This window comes from Carettochelys insculpta, chromosome 11 (genome assembly GCF_033958435.1).
Source record: "Carettochelys insculpta isolate YL-2023 chromosome 11, ASM3395843v1, whole genome shotgun sequence".
NCBI lineage: Eukaryota > Metazoa > Chordata > Testudines > Carettochelyidae > Carettochelys > Carettochelys insculpta.
The window spans coordinates 22,277,815-22,290,100 of NC_134147.1; the positions used below are offsets into that span (position 1 = coordinate 22,277,815).

General features: G+C 37.8%; 1 protein-coding gene across 2 annotated transcripts in view; it reads left to right on the forward strand.

Moving 5' to 3' along the window:
- The first annotated feature begins 4,049 nt into the window (after window positions 1-4,049).
- IL17RB (interleukin 17 receptor B) overlaps window positions 4,050-12,286 on the forward strand; it is a 29,008-nt gene continuing 20,771 nt past the window's right edge. The window contains exons 1-6 of one of the 2 annotated variants that reach the window (XM_075006087.1): window positions 4,050-4,136; window positions 5,677-5,701; window positions 7,067-7,207; window positions 8,870-8,997; window positions 9,998-10,124; window positions 11,365-11,412. In XM_075006087.1, the coding sequence (XP_074862188.1) occupies window positions 4,065-4,136; window positions 5,677-5,701; window positions 7,067-7,207; window positions 8,870-8,997; window positions 9,998-10,124; window positions 11,365-11,412 (541 nt within the window). In that variant the 5' untranslated portion in view covers window positions 4,050-4,064. Of the gene's footprint in view, window positions 4,137-5,676; window positions 5,702-6,884; window positions 7,208-8,869; window positions 8,998-9,997; window positions 10,125-11,364; window positions 11,413-12,286 lie in introns of those variants that run through there. The other variant, XM_075006086.1, reaches the window with a different exon arrangement.

The following is a 12,286-nucleotide window of genomic DNA, read 5'->3' on the forward strand; positions in this document are numbered from 1 at the left end:
GGTGTAATTGTAGGGGTCCTGACCCAAAAAGGAAGGTGTGTGGGTCCCCAAGTAATTGCATGGCAGTTGCACTGTTGCTACCCTTCCTTCTGCACAGCTGCTGGGAGCAGCATGGCTTTCAGAGCTGGGGAGTGGAGACCAGTGGCTGCTTGCCAGGAATCAAGCTCTGAAGCCTGATCTACTGCAAGCTGCTGCACAAAAGTAACAATGGCCTAATATGGTATTATCACCTTTACTTCTACGCTACCATCTGTAAAGTTGGGCCTTAGTCAGCAGCTGCCACACCCTGGCCACCCAGGTATGAAAGCAACAGTACAGAAGCAAGGGCAACACATGGCCAACATTACAACCATTGCTTTCCACTTGCCCAGCTCTGAAGGCAGTGCAGAAGTCAGGGTGGTAATACTGTGTAAGCTTGTGAGCCATCTGCTACTCCCTTTTGAGTAAGGACTTCCAATTTGAGAAACGTGGGTCTGCTCCCTTGAAATTTATATAATATAGGGTAAAAGCAAACAAAAGGATGGATTTCCCAGGAGGACACCAGATTTTTCAGCCTGTGGTGCATTTTTCATATCAGTGAATTTGGTAGGGCCCTAATTACCTGGCTGAAATTTTGTGTTCTTTATAGTGATACACCAGACAATAGAATTCCTGGAATTACCATAGTATTAGGCTGCAAAATCCACCTGAACATGAAGTCTAGGGAAGTGAAACTCTAAATTGTCTCCCCCTCTGCTCTTACAACTAGCATGACCTAGTAGTCATAAATGATAGCAGCTATTGTATCTTGGTGGTTGGGTGATCTGCTGTCAGATAAAAGATATACAGACAGTTGTGCATTTCTCAGCAGTGGAGGTGGAAGGCTGATTTTTTTTTCATAAAAAGGTTTTATATAACTGAATTGATTTCAGTGTTTCCAGCCATGTTAGAAGAAATCAGGATCTGAATGTATCACAGAAACTAGTTACTCACTTTGGCTTCTGATGAAGTTGAAGAAAAATACTTAGTGAAAGCTTAGTTTTAAATAATGCCAGAAAAAATAATTTTTAAAATGTGTTCTACAAATGTCAAGTATATTATAAAAGAAACAAATTCCTGATAATCGTGAAGTTATAGTTTTCTAGTCCACAGTAATTAAAAATAACAGCTGTGACTGGTGTGGCAAAAATCTAAAGCAGTAAAAGCAGGGAATAAGCCAATGATGAATCAGTCAGATGTTTCTGTTCTGTTGAAAATACAGAAATGGATGGAATATTTCTTGCTTGATATAGACCAGTATTTATTTGCTTTCTATCCAGGGATATTTTTATTTTTAATGGAATGTCATGGGTGATTAGTTATTTGGTTGAACTACTTTTATGGTTTTGAAAAAATATTACAGAATATTTTCTTTAAAATTATGGACTCCTGCTATGTAGCTGTATTGATGTTTTTCATTAACCTTTTGTAATATTCAGTGCCAGAATTTGTGATGCCACTAACTTCAGCAGAGCTATGTCACTACCTCGGATCTGCCTCTTAGAGTACACTTGGTTCTAATTTTCCATCACTATGAATGAATAATATCTCTGAATGTTAGTGAGAGTTGTCTATGTTTAATCCTGTCAGAACAGACCACATTGCCCTGATCCTACTGGGCATCATAAATTGGTGTGTTGAACAATAGGTAAATTATGTCAAAATCACTGACATTATATTCAGGTGACACAAGAAGTAGACTGAATTATTAATGGTGAATTGCCATGAGTATGGAGCAATAGCAAGATGGACTGTAATATAATGATGTCTGATAATCAGTTATGATCTACTGAGCAGTAATAAAATTCCACACATGCTGTATGCATGGCATACAATCAAGTCAGTAAGGCATATTGTTAGGGGAAGACTTTAAATGATATTTGACTTAAACACCTGAAAATTGGGTTGCCAACCCACAGAAATTTCGTTTATGGATAAAATGGGAAAAATGTAAGGACAGACAAATATTTTTACGGACATAATTTTTATACTATATTAAGACAACATAGATGGCCAAATCATTGTCATTCATACATCACAAAGACAATATGCTATTTAACTCCCTTTCATTTAGTTATTTATGTTGCCAATGTGCCAGCATTAACTCGGTGGGATAATGTAGATGATAACATCACATGGATCATGTGATTCACATTACATCACTTCACCCATTGAGCTAAATGAACAACTAAAATGTCCAGTTTCCATTACTCTGCAGTGAAATGGCTGAAGCAACACAGAATTAATTGCTGTTTCTTGAAATTTTATTGCACTTTTACAAAATTAACAAACACCTAAATTTTTTTACGGCCTTTACGGACAAGTCCAATTTTGGTTAATAATTTATGGACTGTCTGTAAATTTACTGACAGGTGGCAACCCTGCCTGAAAAAGACTTGAAAGAAAAGCTCTGAGATAGACACATTTGTCCCTTTTGTTATGGTCAGAAAATAGGTTTTTCTTCTTAGTTGAGGAGTCAAGTAGGGGGAAAAAGCTAGGACTTGATCTTTTTGACATCGCTAACATTAAAAAAAACAGGAACAAGAAACTGTAAAAAGTTTTATTATACATTGTAAAGGAGCAAATACGATTTCAAACTTTTTTTTTTTTTTTTTGCTTTCCTGGTCCCCTTAAACAGCAATTTATTTAATCTGTAAATCATAATCTAGCCTCTCATACACTCCATAAGTGAGGTTCCCTTATGGATTTATAGAAGTAGCATCCATTTTCAGAGATTTACGAAAGCTGAATGCTATTTCTACAACTCTTAAAATACTTTCAGAATACAAGAAGAACACTTAACCAGGACTGCCTCCCTTTAAAAAAAAAAACAAAAAAACGTGGAACTTCTCATGAAACCATGGGGAACAAATTGTCTTCTTGGCAAGGTTTCCATTTTACTCGCAGCCTTTCTCAGTTACTAGTAGAAAACCTAGTCTGCAGCATCTGTCTGCAACAGACTCTCCCCTTCCCCCTCCAACATTTACACAGAACAGTCTTTTATAAACTTCTGATGTAAAAGAGACAAGAACAGAATGCTAAAACTTACTGGACCACGGTAGTTTCCCAAGCTAATATGGGGCCCACATTGCAGAGACGCTTCTCCTAATCTCTCATGTAGAAGTAACTGTAAATAACAAATCAAGCATTCAAACACTGAATATAATATTAAATATTAAATAAATCCCCATTTCTTCTAGTCTTTTTTTTTTTTTGATAATTACTTACCTCAGGGTTGGTGATAGGTCCTGCTGTGAGTGCAGGGGACTGGACTCAATGACCTCTTGAGGTCCCTTCCATTTCTATGAGTTATGATATGAATATCTCCATGTTTCTCAATTAAAGGGAAGATATTTGAGCATAAAATCTGCTGAGTTATTGGATAGTTCACATTATGTCCTCTATTGGAATGTAGTGCTGGCTGCCAGCAGGTGTCTTCTAAGCTATGGGCAATTATAGGCTTCCTTGAAGGGCAGGGGCACAGTAGCCACTTTTCATTCATAAATGAAGGAATTATTAGATGGCTCTTTGGCCATTCCACTCCACTGCTGTCCATGGTAAGTGGCTCTAAAATCCAAAAGAGGAGACATGCAAAGAGTAAAAAGCCAAAAACACACTGAGAGATTCTGTCTTATTAATTAAATGACTAGCTCTTCCCAGAATGGTAGAGCTCTTTCTGCAGAAGTAGGCACAATGGAAAGATTCGAGGTGGTGAGAAGCCACGCTTTGCTCTGAGCTCCCTTGTGCATTGAAAATCAACTTCTCTAGGTTACAGCATGTATATTACTTCTGTTTATGTATTGGCTTTTAGCCACAGCTCTTTAGGGTTGGTTTTTACTGCAGTGTTTTTAGACTCGCTGACAGGCCAAATCTGAGGGAGTGGGTGGGGAAAGGCTTGTAATAAATAATACATTAGCTGTGAGGGAGGTGGAGGAGATGCTACATCCTTGCTACTGAGCTCCAGCTTTCAGTGATTTGTTGCAAGTAAGGTCACAGGAAGAGCAGAGGAGAATTTCAGCCAGGGTGCATCACTCCTGCAAGTAGAGATGACTCTGGCAGCGAGTATCCTGCTGAGCTTGGTGCTGAATAGCTGCAGATCTTGGGGACAAGGTTGGCCGGTAAGGTACTAGGTGGGAGGATAATCCACCCCTCTTCCACTTCTACCCATTCCCCATCTAATGGAGTTGAAGAGCTTCTCACTCCAATCTGAGGGTGCAAAAAGGGGCTGATGTTCTGTGCACTAGAAAGGGATGGAGTGATAGCTGTGCTGCATTCCTCTCAATCTGAGTGGGACACTACCTTAGGTCTGCAGAGTCTGCTTCCATTTGCTATCAACAGTGGTAGAGGGATGTCATTCGCTTTCCCAAGAATGCCTGATGATAGTCATAAGGAAGGGAGAGGCGGAAGAGTGATCAGAGAGAAGCTAATATGCATGTATGACAAGCACAAGAGCAGGCTGTGCTCTTCTCAGTAAAGTCTGAACTGGCATACTAGATCACACCTGTGGTTCACCTAGTTCAGTATCCTATCTCCAAAAATGGTCAGCCTCTGATGTTTCTGTCAGGCAAAGGAAGACTAGCAGTAGGCAGAATTTGAATAATATACCCAGTATGAAGACATCATCCTAACTTAAAGCCTCATATTGATAGAGATCGGTTTAAACTCCAGAGTATTTATATGCCTTCCAATACTTTTTAAAAAGTTTTAACTACTGCAGTAGAAGCTCCTGTTGCACCCAAATCCCTGAACATTCAATCACAACAGTTCCTCAAACCCTGGCTCCAGATAATTAGGCCTCATTGCCCTATAAATTGTACTAGATAAATAGGTGGCAGGTTCTTTGGTATGTGCTGCCTATGTGTGCCCTGGTTGTGTTTTTATTCAGACTCTGATACTTTCCATTAGCCTATTTGTCCCTATGTTAAAAGGTGTCAGTTTGAAGTGACCACATTTTGCTAACAAACATTTCACGTAATTAGGATTTTCTGTTCTGGGTCAGTGCTGGAAGATACTCTGTCATGTTCAGGTATCATTAGTTACAGGACTACATCATGGCAGTACAACTGTGCTATTAATAAGATATGTAAAATGTAGAATGAAAAGAAAAAAACAAAACCCAAGATATTATGTCATGTTTTATAGCAGTCAATTCAGCAAAATAACAGACACAGACTAGCCAATTTACAGAGTTAGAATCCTGTAGAAATGATTGAAACAAAGACTTAAAGATGCACTTTCTGATGGCAATACATACATTAAAAGGTATAACGTGAATTTTAAAAATCTTTAAATATCTTATATGGATTTTTCTTCTCTTTTATCAATGTTTTAAAGTCTTTGCAGCAAGGAAAAGCTGACCTGCCTACAGGGGAAAAATACTGACTATACACTTGACAGGTTATTTTTATCTAAAGTAAAGAAACCTTTGTTTTGAAAAGGGCAAAAATTATATTTTGTGATTTATTTCAGTTTTAGAAATTTTAGACAGTGCTTTTATGTATACTGTGTGCATAATTTTCAGGCAGAAGTATGGTTTTGTTTCATGTTAATGCTGTCTTTTTAAATGTGAGATTTTACTAAGTTAAAAATATAGAGAATTCCGTTAGACCTGTCTGCATTCAGTTCATTTTAATGCTTTTTTTCTTTTTTTTTTAACAGTCTATTAAGTGTGGTTTTGAAACTGGTAGGTATAATAAAATGGATCTCTTTACACTGTTAAAAGAAGTACCTACTTAAAAATAGCTGTCTGTGTCTCTCAGTAAACTTCTCAGTAATTGACACAAACTCTATAGAATATGTTTTGTACTGCGTTACTGGATGTCATGAGCCTTGTTCCAACCACTTTGGTGTTAATGTGGCTTTTTTTTTTTTAATACTTTCTCTTTTTCTGTGTGATAAGAGGCACTGTTTACAGTAGGATGGATTTTCTCTCTTTTATGGTTTTGAAAAAATATCACAGAATATTTTCTTTAAAATTGTGGACTCCTGCTGTGTAGCTGTATTGATGTTTTTCATTAACCTTTTGTAATATTCAGTGCCAGAATTTGTGATGCCACTAACTTCAGCAGAGCTATGTCACTACCTGAGGATCTGCCTCTTAGAGTACACTTGGTTCTAATTTTGCATCACTATGAAAGATTGAAAGATTTTTTTCAAAAGAAGTGGGCTCTTTCAAAAGATACCACAGAGTGTCTACACACAAAAAACTTTCTTTTGAAGGTAAATCGAAAAAAATGCAGCACTCCTTTTGAAAGTGCTCTTCCACTCCTGTTTCAGGAAGAACGCCTTCTTTTGAAGGCTTCTTTCCTAACAAAATGTGTACAGACACTATGCAGGCCCTTCTTTTGAAAGAAGTCCTCAAGGCACCTGATTTTTTGATCCCTAACCCATTCTTTCGAAAGCGTGTGGACTTTCTCTTTCAAAAGAAGAGATCACTCTTTTGATCCACTTTTTCATGTGTGGACACACTCTCTTTCAAAAGAAGTTCTTTTGGAAGAGATCTTACCATAGGGCTACTTTCGAAAGATCTCTGCTGTGTAGATGTGGCCATTGAGTATGGCTACACTGTTCCAGCTTAAAATATTGTCTCAAGAACAGGATTAGTTTAGGGCCTCAGGGTATCTCATTTGTGATCGTGCTACTGGGGGGGACATCACCCCCTCCATATTTTTTTTCTTGATTTAAAAACCTGTTTTATTATAAATATGGTTAAATGTGCTTATTAATACAGGAAAGACACTGCAAATGTCATCCATGTGCATGATTTTCAAACTTATGCTTGATCATAAGATCATATGCTTGAAGTTTCACAGCATGAGAAAATGTGTCATTTAGTCACATGAGAACAAAGAATCAGAGTCTTTGAAATAAACAGTTTCAAAGTGCATGGGAAAAGAATGGTTTTCTAAATAATAAATTCTTGTTTCTGAGGCACTAAGTGTGAATGAAAATACTAGTAGAATTCACAGACAGCTTGACGGGTATAGAATACATTTAAATAGGTAGGTAGCTGTTCTACTTTTAACTTACGTTTACCCCTCCTCACAAGGTCCTGCCCATGAGTTGAGAAAGTGGCACAATCTAACACCTGCAGATCTTCATAATCTCAGTGCCCAGTTAATTGAATCAGAAGTGGAGACACATGTCAGATCCCTACTTATAAATATCAGCTGGAGCCTCAGCATGGATGGTAGGTGTTGCACCCAAGTACTTAAGGCTATACAATGTAAAATTTCCTTGTGAATTTAGTGCTTGTGAAGCATGTTGCATTAATAACCCTGAACACCAGTGTCCACCAAAGCACACAATGGGAAGAGTGTCAGTGAAAGCTTCTTTATGCTTCCATGCCATCTTGCCTCAATCTTGCCCTGGAGGAACGACTTTTAAGCACAAGTCTGCCTACATGGCCAATTAGACACTTAGCTTCTCCATAGAAACTGCCAACTATGGTGTCTGTTATTGATTACTGTGCTGGTGAATTTTCTCATGTGGACACTTGTCACATGGGAAGTTGGTTGAGACCATGAACATGTGATAATTCCATTTAATCTGTTGCAGACATGCTGTCTGACCAACAAGCCACAATGTTAAAAGTCATTGTTTGTTCCTTTTTAAATTCCTCTGCCTCCCATTCTCCCTACCCCCAGCGTATGATTTATGTCCTTTAACTGTGGTATTGAAGTATGATCATGGGGATCCAGATTGTGCAGTTTTTGCTAACAGAATTTCTCAAACTATGGGTCAAGACCCCAAAGTAGGTCATGACCTCATTTTAATGGGTTCAGCAGAGCCTGCATTAGACTTGCTGAGGCTTCAGCCTGGGATGGAAGGGCTCATGCTGTGTTCTAAACTGCCCTCCATGTGAGGTCATGTTGTCGTTTTTGTTGTCAAAAGAGGGGTTGCACTGCAATGAACTTTGAGAACTGCAAACTCATGTTTAATCATTATTGCTGTGATCTTTGTTATGGCAATTCTTAACATATGCCAGTGCACACAAAATTAAAGGATAGTCATGAATGAAAAATGTAATAGAAATACAATTGTAGATATGAGACATTGCTTTGTACTAAAAAAATGAATTTTTAAGCAATTTTCATTTTTGGCAAAAACCACCAGAACTCTGCATATTCTGAAATATGTATCACTGTAGGAGCTGCTGTACCACTGTCAGAGATTGCCTTTTTGAATCCAGCTGGACTCAGATTTTGTTTTATGCCTCCCCTTGTAATGTTGTAGAAGAAAAAAAATCTCATGAATAATCTTCTGGGGTTGACTGAGGAAGTCGGATGAGTCTGCCATGAATGAGTTACTACAAAAACATGGTGATAGCTAGGACCATGGTTTATACTGTAAATAGGGCAAAGTCTTAGAGAGTATCATAACTACCTTAAAATATAATTGCTCTAATTGGCTTATTATCAAGATCAGGGAAGCTGTGCAGTATGGACAGTTGGCATCAGATGTAAATGTGACTAACAGAACTGAAGCCACAGTTTTTATTTTTGCTGTTAGTCCATACCAATAACAAAAGGATTTAGCATAATGACATTCAGACTGGAATTTGACTGATACAACAAACACCACCACCAGATTAGTAAATGCTGGTGTCACTCAGGCTATGTCTAGATTGCAGGCTTCTGTCGGGAGCCGGGAAGTCTGCTGCTCTAGGAACCTTTTGCCACCATCCCAGTCATCCTTGTTCCACTACTGCCTCTGTAGTTTTTTCTGCTGACTACTGAACAAGGTTTATTTTATTTTATATGTATGAGCAGCAAAGAGCTATGCAGATATTTGTATCTGTGAATATGAATTTATATCTGTGAATACCACAATTTTGCTTCTTTACTACCAGCTAGCATCAAAGAACTGAGAGCCACAAAGATCTGTGTGACAAGTAAAGGAACGGAAGAGCATTTTGAGTGTATTCGGTGCAATTACACAGAGAAGTTTCAAAGTCAAACCATGTTTGGGAATAGAAGAGTAAGAACGTTTCTTTTTTATAAGTGATTATTTTGTCATTTGTTGTTGTTAGAGAGTAGGGAGGTATCATTTAAAAACTATGGCCAGATTATTCTTCTGTGCCACAGCTAATGCGTAGAGGCCTGGGGAAGAAAAAAGGTGTGCATTGGGCTCCTAGTGAAAATTTAATAAAACAGGGATTTAACTATACAAACTTGCATTTTTTCAGACAATGGAAGAGGGTAAAGCTGTGCAGAAGACCTGATTGTGCATTTAACCATGACACGATGTCTCCCTAAGACTGTCCATGTGTGTTGGATCTCCCAGTACAGAGGGGCACCTAATATGAGATAATACAGACTTGTTCAGTATTTCATTTTTGTTATCGGGGACAGAGGGTAATATCGTGTATGGCAGTCTTCCTTCCAAACTGCTCTCTCACCTCACTAAAAATTCACAACTGGAGTGTAGGATTGGAGCTCAAGAGATTGAGGAACTCAGACAGCTTGGTGGGCAGCTATTGATCTGCAGTTCTATCCCCCGACTAAGCCTGATCTGGCTCTCATGGATGAAAGTGATGAGAATGATCAGTCTCATGGATTTTTCCAACTTTTTTTTTTTAATTGTTACTAAGATGAGGAGAAATCTTGGGTTTTCAAAGCTGGATTTGGATTTGTTATTCTGAATACAGTTTGTCTGAAGCATATAGGATTAGAAATGAAATCTACTCTTCTACCAGGCACACACTGTTGTTGGAAAAATTACTTCAATTATTTTTGATATCAGGCTTTTAAGAACAAAAAAGTTTCACAGCCACACGTATCTCAGAGATTCTGTGCACCTTGAAATTCTATCTTTTGCTGTTTCTATGTACATCTCTCTCAGTATTCAGTAATTTGAGAGGAAAATCCTCTTCTTAGTTATACCAGCACAGCTCTCAGAGGAGTTCATTGGGGCTGCCGAGCATATCTGAAAGAGGAATTTAACCCTGAAAATTGCTGTTTTCATTGTTTCATTTCAGTGGCAGTTCCACTACATTGGATTCCCTGTAGAACCAGATATGACTTATTTTATAAGTGCTTACAACCTTCCTCCAGCAAATATATATGAGGATTCTCCATCAAAATCCATAACATTAATTTCGCCAGGTAATTCACCAGGCTGTCTTTAACCTGGTTCATAAGAAAATCTCATGTATCATACTAAATTCTTTCCAGACTTCAATGTACAGGATATTCTGAAAAGCTAGGAATAACAACAATGGATGTGTGTACTTTTATGTTTAAACCAACTGCATGTAGCTGAAAAGATAATAAATTCAGCTTTAATAATACATTCGTTTTCCTTCCAAATTCTTTTTCTTTCTTTCTTTCTTTCTTTCTTTTTCTTTTTACAGGTAAAGTCAGGTTTTCAGTGCAGAAAACTATTGGCTTTGTAGATTTTTTTTGAATGCCACACCTATGCCTCCCTTTAGTCTTTTTGTTCTTAATAATAAACTAATCAAGTATACTAAGATTTCTCTGAAATTATAAGTCATGTTGGTAACAAGTTAGTATGGCAAAAAGCAGGGCCAGATGGCTCCAGTGAATCTGAGTGATCCTTGTTTTGTAACTCTGAGAAATGAGTAGCTGAGGTCTGTCCAGTTCCTAGTGACAGGGTTGCCATATCACAACAGGCACCATCACAAGTGATATTACAGTAAATGGCATCCACCTTGGCTCTCAGAAAGAGGTTAATGTTTCCATGGGTATCCACACTATCTTCACATCTAAATGTGGACCGCCCCTCAAGAACACTAAAACGCTGCTGCTCCATGTGTTCTGTGGACAGAAGATTGTACACTTCCAGGGCTGTCACTTTGGCATCTTTAAAAAGCACTTTGTTCACTTTAGTTTTAAACCACTGTGTCTTGTCTTTTCTTGCGTTGATTTTGACTGCTGGTATGTAGATGATGTAAAACATAGGAAGCAATTAAACGGGCTTTTTTAATTTTGGTAAAATGCATGTATTGCTTGTGAAGAGGCTTCTAGTGCTATCAGAAAGACCTCAAGGTGATTTTTGTTTTTTTGTTTGGGTTCATAAGTTGTCACCAGAAGATTTTATCTTAAGAAAACCATGTGTCTGCAGTACAGTTACCTGCAAACAGGAGCAGAGGCTGAGATAGGGGAGAAGGATGTTGATTCTTCCAAAATGGGAGTGCTAAATGAGAAGATAAGAGTGCTGTTCATGGACCTGACCAGGAAAGCAATTAACTCTAGTTGTGATACTTAGTTTGTGGATGACGAATAACTTCATATGTGTATGTGATAGACTTCAATGGAAATGTATAAATGCAAAGAGATGATAATATTTGCTAAATATATATATATATATATATGCAATCCACAGGTTGTAAAGATAATCTAATGAAATACAGAAAAACTTGTATAGAAATGGGTAAGTGCAATAGACGTATCCTTGGATTTATTTTCACAAATATAGCAATATGGACAGTCTAAATTTTTATTTTCTAATTTATAAACTCTTTAATGTACTTAAAAGGAAAGGATTGGGGATGGAAAAGAAAGAAAACTACTCATAATACTTAACAAGATTATATTTATCCACATCTTGACTAGGCCCAAAGGGACTGCCTGCCTTTTGAGACTGATTAAATTAAAAAATCCCGTGCAAACATGTGCATACTGAAATCAAACTATCTTGTCCCCAGTAGTTTTGGCAAATAGCCATCCCTCTATCCTTATGGACATTCTTTTTGATAAAGAATGTGATAGCATTATGCTGATATCAGGTCTCTTGTGTGTGATATCAAATCTGACTCATACATCAAACCTAATCCCAGATGTGGAGGATGGATTGAAGGCTGCAACTCTTTTAGATTGGAAACAGAGACATAAATCTGAATCTTGCTTCTGGTCCCAAATTTGAATCCCCTGAAATCTGATGTCTGAGAATCCTGTACATTGCTAAAGTTGCACTAGGCACAGTCTATATTAGAGGATATTGCCATACTTCCCACTCTAATATACTGTGGGATTGAGAGGTTAATTTGGCATGTTTTTATGAGCTGGTAGAGTTCAGTTACTATTGGACAGGCACTTTAGATGAGGCAAAGAAATTCCAGGCAACATATGGCAGGGAGGGCATTAAAATGTGTTCTGAATTTGAGTATTAAATGTGCAGAATATTCTTTTATTTTGAAATTCAATACCTGAACACAACCAACAGCTGCAACATAGCTATTTTGACCAACCACTCTTTTGACTAGTACTTTTTTTTGACTAGCTCCTCTGAGACCCCTCTCACCACC